The 13,501-nt window shown below is 46.2% G+C and overlaps 1 protein-coding gene across 4 annotated transcripts in view; it reads left to right on the forward strand.

Annotated features, from left to right (window-relative positions):
• Positions 1-13,501, forward strand: part of znf385c (zinc finger protein 385C) — a 688,258-nt gene that overhangs the window by 646,080 nt on the left and 28,677 nt on the right. For all 4 annotated transcript variants that reach the window (XM_085966483.1, XM_085966484.1, XM_085966485.1 and 1 more), the window contains one exon: positions 9,116-9,442. In XM_085966483.1, coding sequence (XP_085822609.1) covers positions 9,116-9,442 — 327 coding nt within the window. The remainder of the gene's footprint in view (positions 1-9,115; positions 9,443-13,501) is intronic.

Consider the following 13,501-nt stretch of genomic DNA (forward strand, 5'->3'; position numbering starts at 1 on the left):
TTCCATGGGTCCTTTTGGGTCTTCGTACGGCGCCCAAAGAAGACCTGCAATCGTCCTCAGCCGAACTCGTCTATGGCCAGCCTCTCCGAGTACCAGGGGATTTTCTCCCTTCTCCCACAGAGCCATGGTCCGCCTCCCAGCAACTCGTCAGCCACCAGGAAGCGGCCAGATGCTTCGCTCCGGTGCCTACATCAAATCACGGCTTACAGAACTCCCACGTGCCAGCGGAGCTGAAGAATGCTGAGTATGTATTTATCCGCCACGACGCTCACCGGGATCCGCTCAAGCCCCCTTACACTGGTCCTTTCCGCGTCATTGAATCAGGAGACAAATCCTTTTCGGTCGACATAGGAGGAAAACCGGATCACATTTCGGTGGACCGATTGAAGCCGGCTCACCTGGACCTGGACCGCCCAGTCGTCGACGCTCAACCGCCGAAACGTGGCCGACCGCCCGCAGCCACCGTGCCAGATCAACCAAAGCCACCCGCCAACTCGACCACGCTCGCCGCGCCAGCTCAACCACAACCGCCCGCCAGCTCGACCAACGTCCATCAGCTTCCTCCGCCAGGTTACCGAAGTCGCTCGGACAGACTTGTCAGGCCTCCTCGGCGTCTCACTTTTGCTGTTAAAGACAATTCTGGGGGGCGCATGTGGCGGAGCTACCAAAGGACTCAGATCGTTTGTACATAATTCCTTTAACAACATGTTAGCTACAGTCTGAGTCTGTACCTTTATTTATGCTGTTTAACTGTATAGAGTGTGGTTGCTTTAACAGCACGGTTAAAAAGTGATGACGTCACGCCGTTCATCATGTGATCCCCCACTGGCGGGAAAACGTCATGACGTCATGACGTCAGCCCCAGGACTGCAGGGGCAGTCCTCGTGGAGCCTCCAGAGAGAGCAGACCTACATTCGATGTTATCCTGCAGTTTCTTGTTAAAACCTGTTTGTTTCATTAAAGTTCATTTTGTTTGATCGCCTGAGTAGAACTCAGTCTTTTAGTTAGGAACCCACGTTCCTACAGTCCCAGCATTACTGTGGATAATTCAGGCTCTATTTTAGAATGTAAACATTTCATTGGCCACAATAAATTAATTAGCAATGAACGATCTATTGTTACATTACACAAATAAACAGGCTTTCCGCCACACTTCTGGTGAAGTTATGGTACAGTGCGGATGTAACGCCAAGGAAATTCTAGCTTAAGAGGTGATTTGTTATGATTAAGTGTTAGCAGCCACACAAGTCCTCAATTTCCTTCTCACATTCAATAAGCCCCTGCTAGTTTTTTTTAAGTTATCACCCCATCGCCCAGCTACTCGCCTCCTTGTAAGTGGCAGCAAGGGCAGACAGGTCAGTAACTCCTTTGAGACTAAAAATGGGAATCCATGAATCTCCCAACCAGAAGCTCCGCATTGGCAACATGAGCTTAGTTGCTGTTTTTTTCTTTGAGTCAGCGTCTCTTGGAATCACAGCAAGGCTAAGCAAGTTCCCTCACCTCCAAACAATTGAGCAGTTGGCCATTATTGCCTGCCAACATTTTCATGCCAAACTTATGTCTGTAGCAGCAAAAATTTGGCATGAAGATCATAGTATAAAGTTTTCAAATTACAATCTGGTGCAGCTGCTCTGCCTCCATTGAGATTAGAGGTTGCCAACTCTAGCTGGATGTATGCCTGGAGGTTTCATCACATGACCTCCCGCCTCCCACTGCCCCGCCTCCACGCTCCTGCCATTGGTTGCCCAACACATCCATCCTGATGACACACTGTCTTCCCACGCCAGCTGGAAAGTGAACAGACTCTTTATGACTCAATTGGGTGATCCTTGACTGTCCTCGACTGTCAACTCCGATATTTTTTTTAGAACTGACAGAAAAATGTGTTCAAAGAAAATGAAATCAGAGCGCACGGCTTTTTTAATGCTCCTGTGGTTTTTCTCCGGGGTGGCTCACAGCAGTGTCCTGGAGATTAATCTTCAATTCCTGGACATTTCAGGACAATCCTGAAGGGCTGGCGACCCTAATTGAAACCCACTCAAGTAGCACTGCTAGGATATATAAGCCTCAAAATAATGTTGTGTCAACTCCACTAGCTGCAGATTAGCTGCTGTATCTGACAATCTCTCTTGACATGTTTTTAGACTGCCCTGATGCTTACCACTGCAAGTCCAATTTCCTTTCCCCCCCCCCAACTGGGCCATACTGACTGCCCTGGCCTCCTCTGAACCTAGAACAGCGCTGGACATAGACAGGAGTGATTTTGCATGCAACGCCTGGCACCACACCTGTGTGCCTGCCCATGCAAAGTGGTTCTCTAAATTTCAGAAGTAGCCCAGCCAGTATAATTCCACTGGCGATAATGAGGGGATGTTGTTTAATGTACATCACGCACAGTGCCCCATCTGTGTAACAAGGAAACTCTTTCTCCAGTATGTGTTCCAGTTTTCTGATCATGAATAATGACGGGTGTTTGTAAATGCTGACCTTCACTTAAACATCACATTGGTGAGTTTCCAAGCATTTCTGTCTGCAACAACCAGGAACCAATGTGCTTGAAAGCTAACCTAAAAGTACTTGTTGGCTAAATAGTTTCAACTGAATTTCCCAACTATGTACATATTATTTGGGGATCCCGAGGAATGTTGTTGTTGGGGCTGTTACTGTCTGAAAAAGTCAATGGTAATAATTGAAGGAGCAGGCACAGGAGAACATGGCTAGATGGTGTGATGGAATGGGATAGACCTGTGTAACATTAGGGGTTGGTACAGTCCACCTATGCAGAGAGCTCAGATACTATGAAGTGCACTGGTTGCCAACATAAAGACAGCCAGAGATTCTCATCACCTCAGATTTTTCTTGCTTGTTATCCAGATATTGAGTTTGATATTACTTCAGAGATACCTGTGTCAAAGATTGTTGTTTGACTCGGAAGATAATTTATGGAACAATTTCTCACAATCGCACTGGAGATATTGGCCAGAATTTTAATCAGGAGGTGGGTTGGGAGCAGGGGGTGCTAGGATGCAGTCGGGAAACCTGGAAGTACATTAAATTCGGCAGGGCCTGATTTGCATTTGAAACCTCTGTTTCCCACCCGCAGCCAGCCAGATGGAGAGGCTGGCTGGCTGCAGGCGGGTAGGCCTGCGGCACTAGGCCGCAGAGAGGAGGATGGGAGGGATCGGGTGGGGGCCGGGGGGTGGTGGTCGAGAGCCGGACCAAAGCATTTAGGGGCCGGCTTGAAGAACGATCGGGTGGGGGAGTGGGGAGGCCGGGAAGGCGATTGGAGGCCTCGTGGGGGGGAAGTCTTGGGGGAGGGGAATTGGAGGACTCGTGGATGGGTCTCCGATCGCGGGCGGTGGGTTAGGCATGGACACTGGATCCAGGAGTTAATGTAAAGGCACTTAACCTCCTGGATCCAGCAGTCCTCGCCTTCCACTAGCTGTTGGGTTTCCCGAGGCCTGCGAAACTTGACCAGCCACAGTTAAATTTGAAATGCTGGTTAAATCTGAGACACACCAGCCTCATTATAATATTTAAATGGGCAATCTGCCTCCTGGGAGTGGGTTAGCTTGCCCACCACCCCCGCCCCCCTGTCCCACCCCAGTAAAACTAGAAGTGGGCAGGTTGGAAGTGGATTCTGGCCAGGATTCAGTTTTTTAACATTTTAACTTCCCACCCATTTTTTGGGGGTTAAAATTCCGCCCATTGAGACAAACAGGAATAAATTCAAACGCTGTTTGGAGCTGATTTCATTAATCGAAAAGAATAACAAAACAAAAGAGAAATGGGGGTGAAATTCGACTTGGGCGGGGGTCGCAAAACAGGTGGTATCACATTTGCCGTCTGTTATTCGCCCCGTCTGATATTCAGTTCCATTGAAGCCATTGGAATTGACTATCAGGCAGGAAGTGTAGCGAGTGGCCAATGCGATACCACCCGTTTTGCATCCACGCCCAAATTGAATTTCAATTGCATTTAGACAAAAGAATGCAAGACAGAACATATAAATCTAGAGATGGAAACACTTATTAGCCAAAGATTTGCATTCATTATTGTGTTTGGAAAGAAGCTGATACAACGTTCTGTAAGCGCCCCAGAAGAGCTATATACTTTCATGAAAGGACCCTTGTTAATGTGCAACAGCAATACAGCATTTCCTCCTGTCTGTCTTTATTTGTTATTGAACAAAGAATAAATAGAAACGTATTGGCAGGAATAGCGGATAAGTGTAAAACAGAAAGTGACAAAATGATGGACTGTAAAAACAGAAATAAATCCTGAGTGAAAGGAAACAGCTAGAGTTAAGCCACTATATCAGTAATGATTTTAAAAAATGTGTGGACATAGGGTAAAGCCAGATATTGATTGAGCACGCCTTACCCATGGAAGGTTTTAAAAAGGAGTCTCTGCTATACTTCCCTTTTCTATTTGGTATATTTCTCAGTTCTATCAGGTGACAAGAATACTGTTAGGTGCAATGTCATTGGATGGTAAACATTACATACTGATGAAAGCTGCATAGGCGGTAGCACGAATGGCTTTGCTGATATTGAACCAACAAAAGACAGCTGATGTCAGATTGTATGGTGTTAGGTAGAGAATTCCAGGATATTGACCCAGTGACACTGAAGTGGAGATACATGTCCAATTCAGGATGGTGTATGACTTGAAAGGAAATTTGGAGGTGATGTTGTTCCCAAAATATTGTTGCTCTTCTCTTTTTTGGTGCTAGAGATCGTGGAGGAGGGAATTGCTGTCGAAGTAACCTAGGTGAATTGCTGTAGTGCATCCTATTGACCGTACATAAGGCAGCCGCAGTATGCTGGTGAGGGGGTGGATATTGAGTCCTGTGGCAGGGGCACTGATCAAGCAAACTGCTCTGTTCTGGATAATGTTGAGTGTTGAGTTTCTTGAGTATTGTTGTGGCTGCACCAATTCAGGCATTGTAAGTAATTAGTATTCAGTCAGACTCCTGAATTGAGCCTTGTAGATGGTGCAGAAGCTTTGTGGGGGTGGGAGAGGATCCGGAGGTGAGCCTGTCATAGAACGCCCAGCTTCTGCCCTGCTCGTGTAGTCTTAGTGTTACTATGGCTGGTCCAGTTCTGCCTTTGATGGTGGGGAACTCAGTGATGGTGGTGTCATTGAAGGTCACGGGGAGGCCTGTTTTTTTGTGGATACGATATACCTGGACAATCTTCCACATTGTGGGATAGATGACAGCATCATAGCTGCACCGGAAGAGCTTGGCTAGGGGAGTGGATAGCTCTGGTGCACAGGTCTTCAACACTGCAGCCAGGGTGTTGTCTGGGCCCATAGCTTTTGCTTTGTATCCTCTGATAGTTTAGTGCTAAGTTGTGAAGGGTTTTGTGCTGTTGACCTGCACCCAATAAGAACTGATTTGGGTCAAGCCAAACACATTTTACATTGGATCCTTACAGCCAATAGAGAGACGCAACTTTCAACTCATCAGCTCTGAGCTAGATTTGAATCTAGCTCCTAGTATCAAAGAACAGTGTGTTAACCCATCACATTACTCAATCCCTAATCACTTCATTTTCAAACATCACTAACAAATAAAAAGAAGATAGATTATGACTATCAGAGACTTAACAAGGAATTAAATCTAATATGTAGGTTCAAAAAACATTTGTGGCATCATCTGGGCCCTGTCAGCTATTGCTTTGTAATTTCCTCCATCTGGTACATATGGTCCTTTCTCTTATGATCTGCATATGTCCGTATAAATAGAACTAAATAGCTGATTAGGTGGGAATTCTAATTAGAAAGCTCAAAATAAGGACAGATAATTCAGCCCTTTCCTTCCACAGACTATGTGCAATTTTCCCAAGGGAAAGTTCTGCAAAATTTACTCTTGCCCCCGAAGGTAATCAAGCTAAACTCCAGTATATTTAACCTCATACTCTATATTATCCAGCCCTGACCAGTTGTTGTCTATAGGTGACAACTGCATGGTCCCAACAGCACAAGAACCACCATGCTTTGGATTATTTTATCACGTCTCCTTACATTTATGCTTATAATTTTCCATCCCATTCCTAACCGAATATTTTTCTAGCCCTTTTTTTAAAGCGTGACCCTATGGTGGAGGCTGGTGAAGGAGGATGTCCTGGAGGGGTCAAGGACAGAATCTATATGGCTAGAGTTAATAAATAATAGAGGTGCCATTACACTAGTAGGTGTATTCTATAGATCACCAAATAGTGGAAAAGATATGGAGGAGCAAATTTGCAGAGAAATTACAGAGAGGTGCAAGAATTATAGAGTAGTGATAATGGGGGACTTCAACTATCCTAATATAGACTGGCATTGTTAAAAGAGGACACAGATTTAAGGTGATTGGCAAAAGAACCAAAGGCGACATAAGAAAAAACTTTTTTACATAGCGAGTGGTTAAGATCTGGAATGCACTGCCTTGAAAGGGTGGTGGAGGCAGACTCAATCTTATCCTTCAAAAGGAAAAAAATTGTAGGGCTACGGGGAAAGGGCAGGGGTGTGGGACTAGCTGAGAGTCAGCACGGGCTCGAAGGGCCAAATGACCTTCTTCTGTGCTGTAACCATTCTATGATTCTATGAGTTAACCAACATACTGTCAACGTTGCCGTGAGTCTGTTCCACATATTCAATATTCTGCTGGGAGACTTGTTAACTTAATACTCATACTTCAGCTCTATACACAAAATCCAAGTTATGTAGCTTGGTTATACTGTATCTACATTATCCATGCCTTTCAGTATTTTTAAAACCTGGATCATGTCCCCTCTCAGTCATCTTTTCTTCTGTGAGAGCAAGTTCGATCTGTGAGCCTCTACATAACCCAGAAAAGCTAAAGCGGTGGCGGACAAAAGCCACGGCTCATTCCAAGTGCAACGGGATGATTATCATGTCAGGATGATCAGAGTGCTACTTACAGCTCATGCCAGGGTCATAATGGGGTAGATGTTTAAAAGCCCTTTTCATTTGCCTAGAAACAAACCTGTTGCACATTATGTGCTAAATCTACTTGGAAGTCCTAAGTAGTCCATTTGATGTTATGTTTAGTCATTTAAAAAGAATTCTAACTCCACAGAATCTGCATACAAATACATAGCTTGTTTTCTTAATAGCTTAGTTTTAACCTCATGGTAGTTTTCAGAATGACAGGTGGGGGGAAATGCGATTGCTTATTCCTCTAACTGCTCCTGTACTCCCCACAGCCAGCTGTAAGCTGGCCCCTTTGAGATGAAACATGACAATCACACCTCCGGATGTTAGATATTTAATATTTTTATTGTGCATCAAAATACATGAGATCAGTTGCACATAATTGTAGAGAGAATTTATCTGCATGGAGTGATATAACATCACACCTGGTATGAAATTGGACTTGCAATGTGCAACCAAATTGAAAATAAAATTTACATTTCGTTTGAGAGGTACCAAATAATAAATTGCCCGTTATTACACCACATAAATGTTCTGGTACTTCCGAATCTTTAATCGAATACTGCAGCGAAGAATATCACCGTAAAATAGAATATGAAGCTGTTTAAAGATTTTAGCTATCGTAGTTTTTTCCCCTGAGATTTTCATGTTTCATCTCTCAACAGGATAATCTACAGCTATTTTCACAAAGCTAAAACAGGCATGGAATAAGCAGGCTTAAAATCAGAATTGTGCACCATTTCAACTCACTTGATGTGTTTTCTGAGAATATTCACAATTGATTTGAAACAGATCTATTAACTAAACAGCTATAATGATGGGAGGGAATTTCTCTCATTAACATAAAAATGTATTCAAATTTATCAAATTCAAACTAATTGGATTTGATAACTGGATTTGATAAATTGAAGATCTTTACTCAATAATCTGGATCTTCAATTTTTTTCCCCAAAAAAGCAAAGCCCTGGTTGGTTACAACATCCAGTGTACTAGTGAGGCATACAGACCAGGAAGGTCCCAAATTCTGTGACTTTCAGTTGCACATAAATGGGGTAGCAACAGATGTGGCCAACAGATCTCGGGGTTTGTTTGCACCTGCATTTATTGGCTGCTCACAAACGCCCCTTCCCCATCTCAATTATGCATCACATTTAGAATCTCCAAAGGAGTCCCCAGCTTCTCCTCTTTGTAAGCTGCTATGTCAAAGCCAGTAGAAACCGAAAAAAAAGTATTGACGGGGGGAAAAAACCCACAATGTGCAAAAATGAATGCCTGACCCAGAATAAAACAACTTAAGCATGGAGCATAATGCAGCTGAGGGTACCAAAACGCTCAGAAAAAAAACAAAAGAAAACATTTTTTTGTCAATGCTTAAGAACGCTGGCCTCTCCGGTTTCAGCTCCAATGCACCCAGCTTTTACAAAGTTGGCCAGTAGGAAAATCAGAAGCCCACAAATCAGGCACGCCAGGTTGGGCACTTTATTTTCCAATCCCTGGTGGCCGCATACAAGACCCAGGTAAATTCAGCCTCACCAGTTCCCTGGTGAATTATGTGTTATTCAATAATGTTCTGAATTGAAAAGAAAATGTGAAGAGTATGGCTGAAATTCATCAGTGATACCATCAGTACAACAGTTTATTTGGAACTTGAGAGCAACAGAGCCAGTAAAATGGAGATATTACATCCATGATTTTAAGCTTTTGAACTTTAGAACTTTAATATGGGGTCCACAACTTGTCAGTGTTGAAATTGCTCCTTGTAATTCGGATTGGGAGACTTGCTTTCAATGGAAGGTGCTGACTTTACAATTCTGCGGTGTAGTATTGAATTTGCAGCATTTTGACGTCAGAATGACATTTACCTTCTGAAGAACCAATCTCTTCCAGTTAATTTACTTTTTTACATTAACAGTGTTCAGAATTACAATGTAGAAGATGATATTCCATAATAAGAACAAAAGGCTCAGATACCATGTTTTGGAGCTGCCGATAGACAAGACAAGAGTATAAATCTAAAGTGACTTAAATTAAGCCATCTTGCATTAATCTACAGAATACCTGATAATAATTCAATTCAAATTTAAATGCAGCTCATTCTCTGTCAAAAAATATCGGTACATGTAAAGGGATATACTTGCTCAACCTATTGTGTTCTTTGTTTGATTTGTAGAGGATTATCCTACAGCACCAACAGTTGAGAAAGCAAAAGGTAATTCTACCTCATTGGTTCACGTATCAAAAGTGTTTGTGATGGAATCTGCTGGCACCAAGACGTCCGCCACATTCTCCTGTTCAGAAGCCACTAATGGCAGGTCGGAAAACGGCATCGCGACCTCAGTTGTACACACCACAGAGATTATTAGAAGTGAGGGTACCGACAGTGTTAGCTCAGTCCCTGAAAGTGAGAAAGAGGGAGAGAAAACGAAACAACAGCTCTACTGCGCAGTTTGCAAAGTGACTGTGAACTCCATATCACAGCTCGAGGCACACAACAATGGTAAGTGTCCTTACTGCTTGACATCTGTGAAACAGCTGTGTACAGTTATGTAGGAAATAATAAAAGTAGCCAACACTTACCAGAGGGAAAAGGAGTGATTTTTATTCAGGTGCATATTACATAGCATTACATAGAAATTACATTACAGAAACAGGCCATTCGGCCCAATTGGTCTGTGCCAGTGTTTTTGCTCCACACGAGCCTCCTCCCACCCTATTTCATCTTACCCTGTCAGCATAACCTTCTATTCCTTTCTCCCTCATGTACTAATCTAGCCTCCCCTCAAATTGTTTTAGCTCTGATTACATTTCTGCTTCTTGTACAGTCACAATAAGTTCTGTTATCAGAAAATGGCAGGTCCATGGTAGAGGTTTGTAGACCATCCTCAACTCATGATCTTGCACAACTGCTGTCATTGTGTTAATGCCAACAGTTCTCAGCTAGCTGAATGAGGAAGCACTGCATGTCAACAGAGCATTCCATCTCGGAGGGGTCAAGTGAATCTGAGAAGACCCGTTGTTCTCCACAGTAGAACATCTCTTGACTGATAATCACATAAAGTATTACACCCATTACAGAGAGATTTGTACCCAGACTATCCTGCTGTTTATCTCTGGGAAGCATCAGCAGAGGAAGACCCTAATAGTGTGGTAGGGGGTAGATTATGAATTTGAAGAAATTACCTAATCAAGAAAGTAGGGGCGCGAAATTCGGTTAAGCCCCGTTTGGGGGCAGTAACCGAGTTAAGGCCGGACGTTTAAGGCCCGGCGCAGAAGTACCGCCCCGGCCACTAACTTCAGCTTACCGCCCCGCACAGGAAGTGGAGCGCAATCTCGGGCGGTAACTGAGGCGATGTCGGGGCGCGAAGGGTAAGGGGGCAAAATTCCCTTAGAGAGCCATTTGGGGCGCTAACTGGAAAAAGTTTGAAAAGTTAGCGCGTGGCACTAATGATTCTGAGTCTCACCTCAATTTCCTAACATTGCCCCAGGAAGGGAGGGGGGCGCTAAATCAAGTGCTAATGTCCTCAGTGGGGCGCTACAGGGGCGCTAACACCAGAGAGCTGCCGAATTTCAGGTGAGTTCCAAACACATTTGATCACTCGCGCTGCTTCTTTCCAGCTCTTAAAGGGGAGGTTCGATCATTCACCAGATGCTCATTTGCAGCTTTGCTTGCTTTGAGGAGAACAGACACACACTGCAGACCCTTTTCATTGCTCTGAGAAGAACTGCCTAATAACCAACACCATCTATGACTCAAGCCACAGATAGAGAGAGAGCTACTCGCTTTACCAGCGTTGCGATGGAGACATTGGTTGCTGGCATCCAATCTCAGACTGCTCTCATGCACTCTCAGGTGGATGCCACGCAAGCTCTGACTGCTGCCATCGTAGCAGGGTCCACCACAGTGCACCGGGGAGCTCACGGTGTCGCAGCAGCCCACCAATCGGTGCTCCAGCAGATTGGTGGGGACCCTGAGCTGCTGCCCCGGAGGAATGCCACTGGGTCAGTGGAGCAGGAAGCCACTGTCCTCTCTCAGGATGTCAGCACTCCTGATCCCACCACTGCCACTCCACCATTGCACTTGGCAATGTCTGTCATCCAGCCAGCCCCGACTGCCACCGCCCAGCCTGAGTTGGTGCAGTGTACAGCCGGGCCTTCCACGCACACAGCTGGTGTAGGACATCCAGCACAGCCATCTGTAGCCTCTGCCACCAACACTCAGCAGCCTCACACCAGCCGTTCTGCAGCCACTGGGGAAACACTACGTAGGAGCACTAGACTAGTTAAAGGGTCTGTAAAGAGGGGAGGTAAGGGTTTGCACAAGGGTGAATAGTCAATGGTGATGATGTATATATGTGAAGATTGGTTTATGATAAATTTATTATTGTATTGTTGCACATTAGGTACAGTTTCTCCTTTCAGTTTTGGGTTCAGCAATGGATTGACAAATTGCTAGCATGATGGTGACGTGCTCAGCAACCAGCAAGATGACTGGAAATCACTGGGAGCTATCTCTAATAATCAGTCACGGATCTCCCTTCCAGATGGAGGATGGAGTGCGTGCCTCCTCCGTCCACGCTGCTGCTCTTCCTGGACCTCCTGCTCCTCTCCCTCCTCCTCATCCTCCTCCTCGCCCTCCTCCTCGCCCTCCTCCTCTCCCTCCTTCTCTCCCTCCTCCTCTCCCTCCTCCTCCCCCTCCTCCTCCTCCCGAGGTGGTGCAGCTATGCCTGGTGGCAAGGCTTGCGCCCTCATGATCGGCAGGCTGTGCAGCATGCAGCAGTCGACCATGAAAAGTGACACCTGCTGAGCCGAGTACTGGAGGACACCTCCCGAGCGGTCAAGGCACCGGAACCGTTGCTTCAGCACTCTGATCGTCTGCTCAATGATGTTCCTGGTGGCAGCGTGGCTCTCATTATATGAGTGCTGGGCAGGAGTGTTGGGGTTGCGGAGGGGAGTCATGAGTCAGGTGGAGAGCGTATAGCCCTTGTCTCCCAGCAGCCAGCCGGTAGCATTATGTGGTGGCTTGAACAGATCTGGCACACCGGTCTGGCGCAGGATGAAGACATCGTGGCTGCTGCCAGGATAGTGGACATTGACGGTCAGGATTCGCTGTGTGTGGTCGCATACCAACTGTACATTAAGTGAGTGGAATCCTTTGCAGTTACGAAAGATCTCAGGGTTGTCATGAGGTGCCTGCAAAGCGAAATGGGTGCAGTCAATGGCACCCTGCACCATGGGGAAGCCCGCTATCCTGGCAAAGCCACATACACACTCCAGCTGTTTTTCTCTGCTCATGGGGAACGATATGTACTCCCTTCTCCTTCTGTATAGGGCATCTGTTACCTGGCAGATGGAACAATGGACTTCAAACTGTGAGATGTTGGAGATGTCGCCGGTGGTAGACTGGATTGATCTGCTGGCATAGAAGTTTAGCGCGATGGTGACCTTGACTGCCACTGAGAGAGCCGTGCTGACACTGCTGTGAGGCTGGAGGTCTGGCTACAGGAGGTTGCAGATCTCTGTGACCACATCCTTACTGAAACGTAGCCTTCTAAGACACTGCTCCTTACTGAAGTTCAAGTATGAGAACTGCTGCCGGTACACTCTGGGTGGGTAAGGCCTCCTGATGACAGCCCTGTTGGCCTTCCTACCTCTGGCCACATTATTTACTCTCTCTCTGTGCCTCAGATGCCTCCTACGGTGATGCCGGAGGGCAAGGTCCAGAACCAGTGCAGCCCCCATCAAACGATTGAATTATATAATTCTCAAATCACACCCTAATGCAAATGAAGATTCCTTATTCAGTAGCAAACTCTGAAATCTCAAAAACACTTCAAATACTCAAAATGGCTCTTTGCTTTTGAGCCACAAAAGGTTCGATGTCCTGGCCGACACAAACAACAACCGGAAGTGGATGCCTTAAAATAGCGCTCCTCCACAGGCCACCCAACTGGAATACGTCTGCCGAACCTGTCGCAAAAAAACAGAGATGCACAGGCAGGCGAAAAAGGAGCATTTTGCATCGGGAGCGCTAACAGCGCAATACGCCCGGAGATGACGTTATGATCTCCGGGCGCAGAAGATCGGGGCGAAAGCCGGTAGCGCCGCCTCTAACCTCCCGCAGAATTTCGCGGGAGGTACGGTTATCGCCTCAGGGGGGCGCAAAGCCATTCCCATCGGAGGCGCAAACTAGGGGAACTTCGTCCCGTTAATGTCATTGACTCCAAAGTCAATGGCCTAGAAATTCATTGACGCCACTTTTGGGGCGCTAAAGTGGGGCGTCCGCTAAAGTTTGCGGCCGCCGCCAAATCGATGCCACTTCTCCGATATTCATTAGCTTCGCCCTAGGAGTTCGGGCGAGCGCTAAAACTGCTGCTGGACGCCTCTCTTTGGGCGCTAAGCCGGAGGTGGTGATCGATAGCGCCGAGGCCGGGCGCAGCGCAGGTGCGGACATCTCGTGATTGACAGCAGACACCCTGGCGCCGGCCAGCTCTTAAGGGGGAAGGGTCGACTGTGTCTGCTGCCACGCCCTGGATAGTGGAGCCCTCCAGCTAGGCCT

The sequence above is a fragment of the Somniosus microcephalus genome, chromosome 24, assembly GCF_052327205.1.
Source record: "Somniosus microcephalus isolate GS21.2 chromosome 24, FLI_Smic_1.0, whole genome shotgun sequence".
NCBI classification, from domain to species: domain Eukaryota; kingdom Metazoa; phylum Chordata; class Chondrichthyes; order Squaliformes; family Somniosidae; genus Somniosus; species Somniosus microcephalus.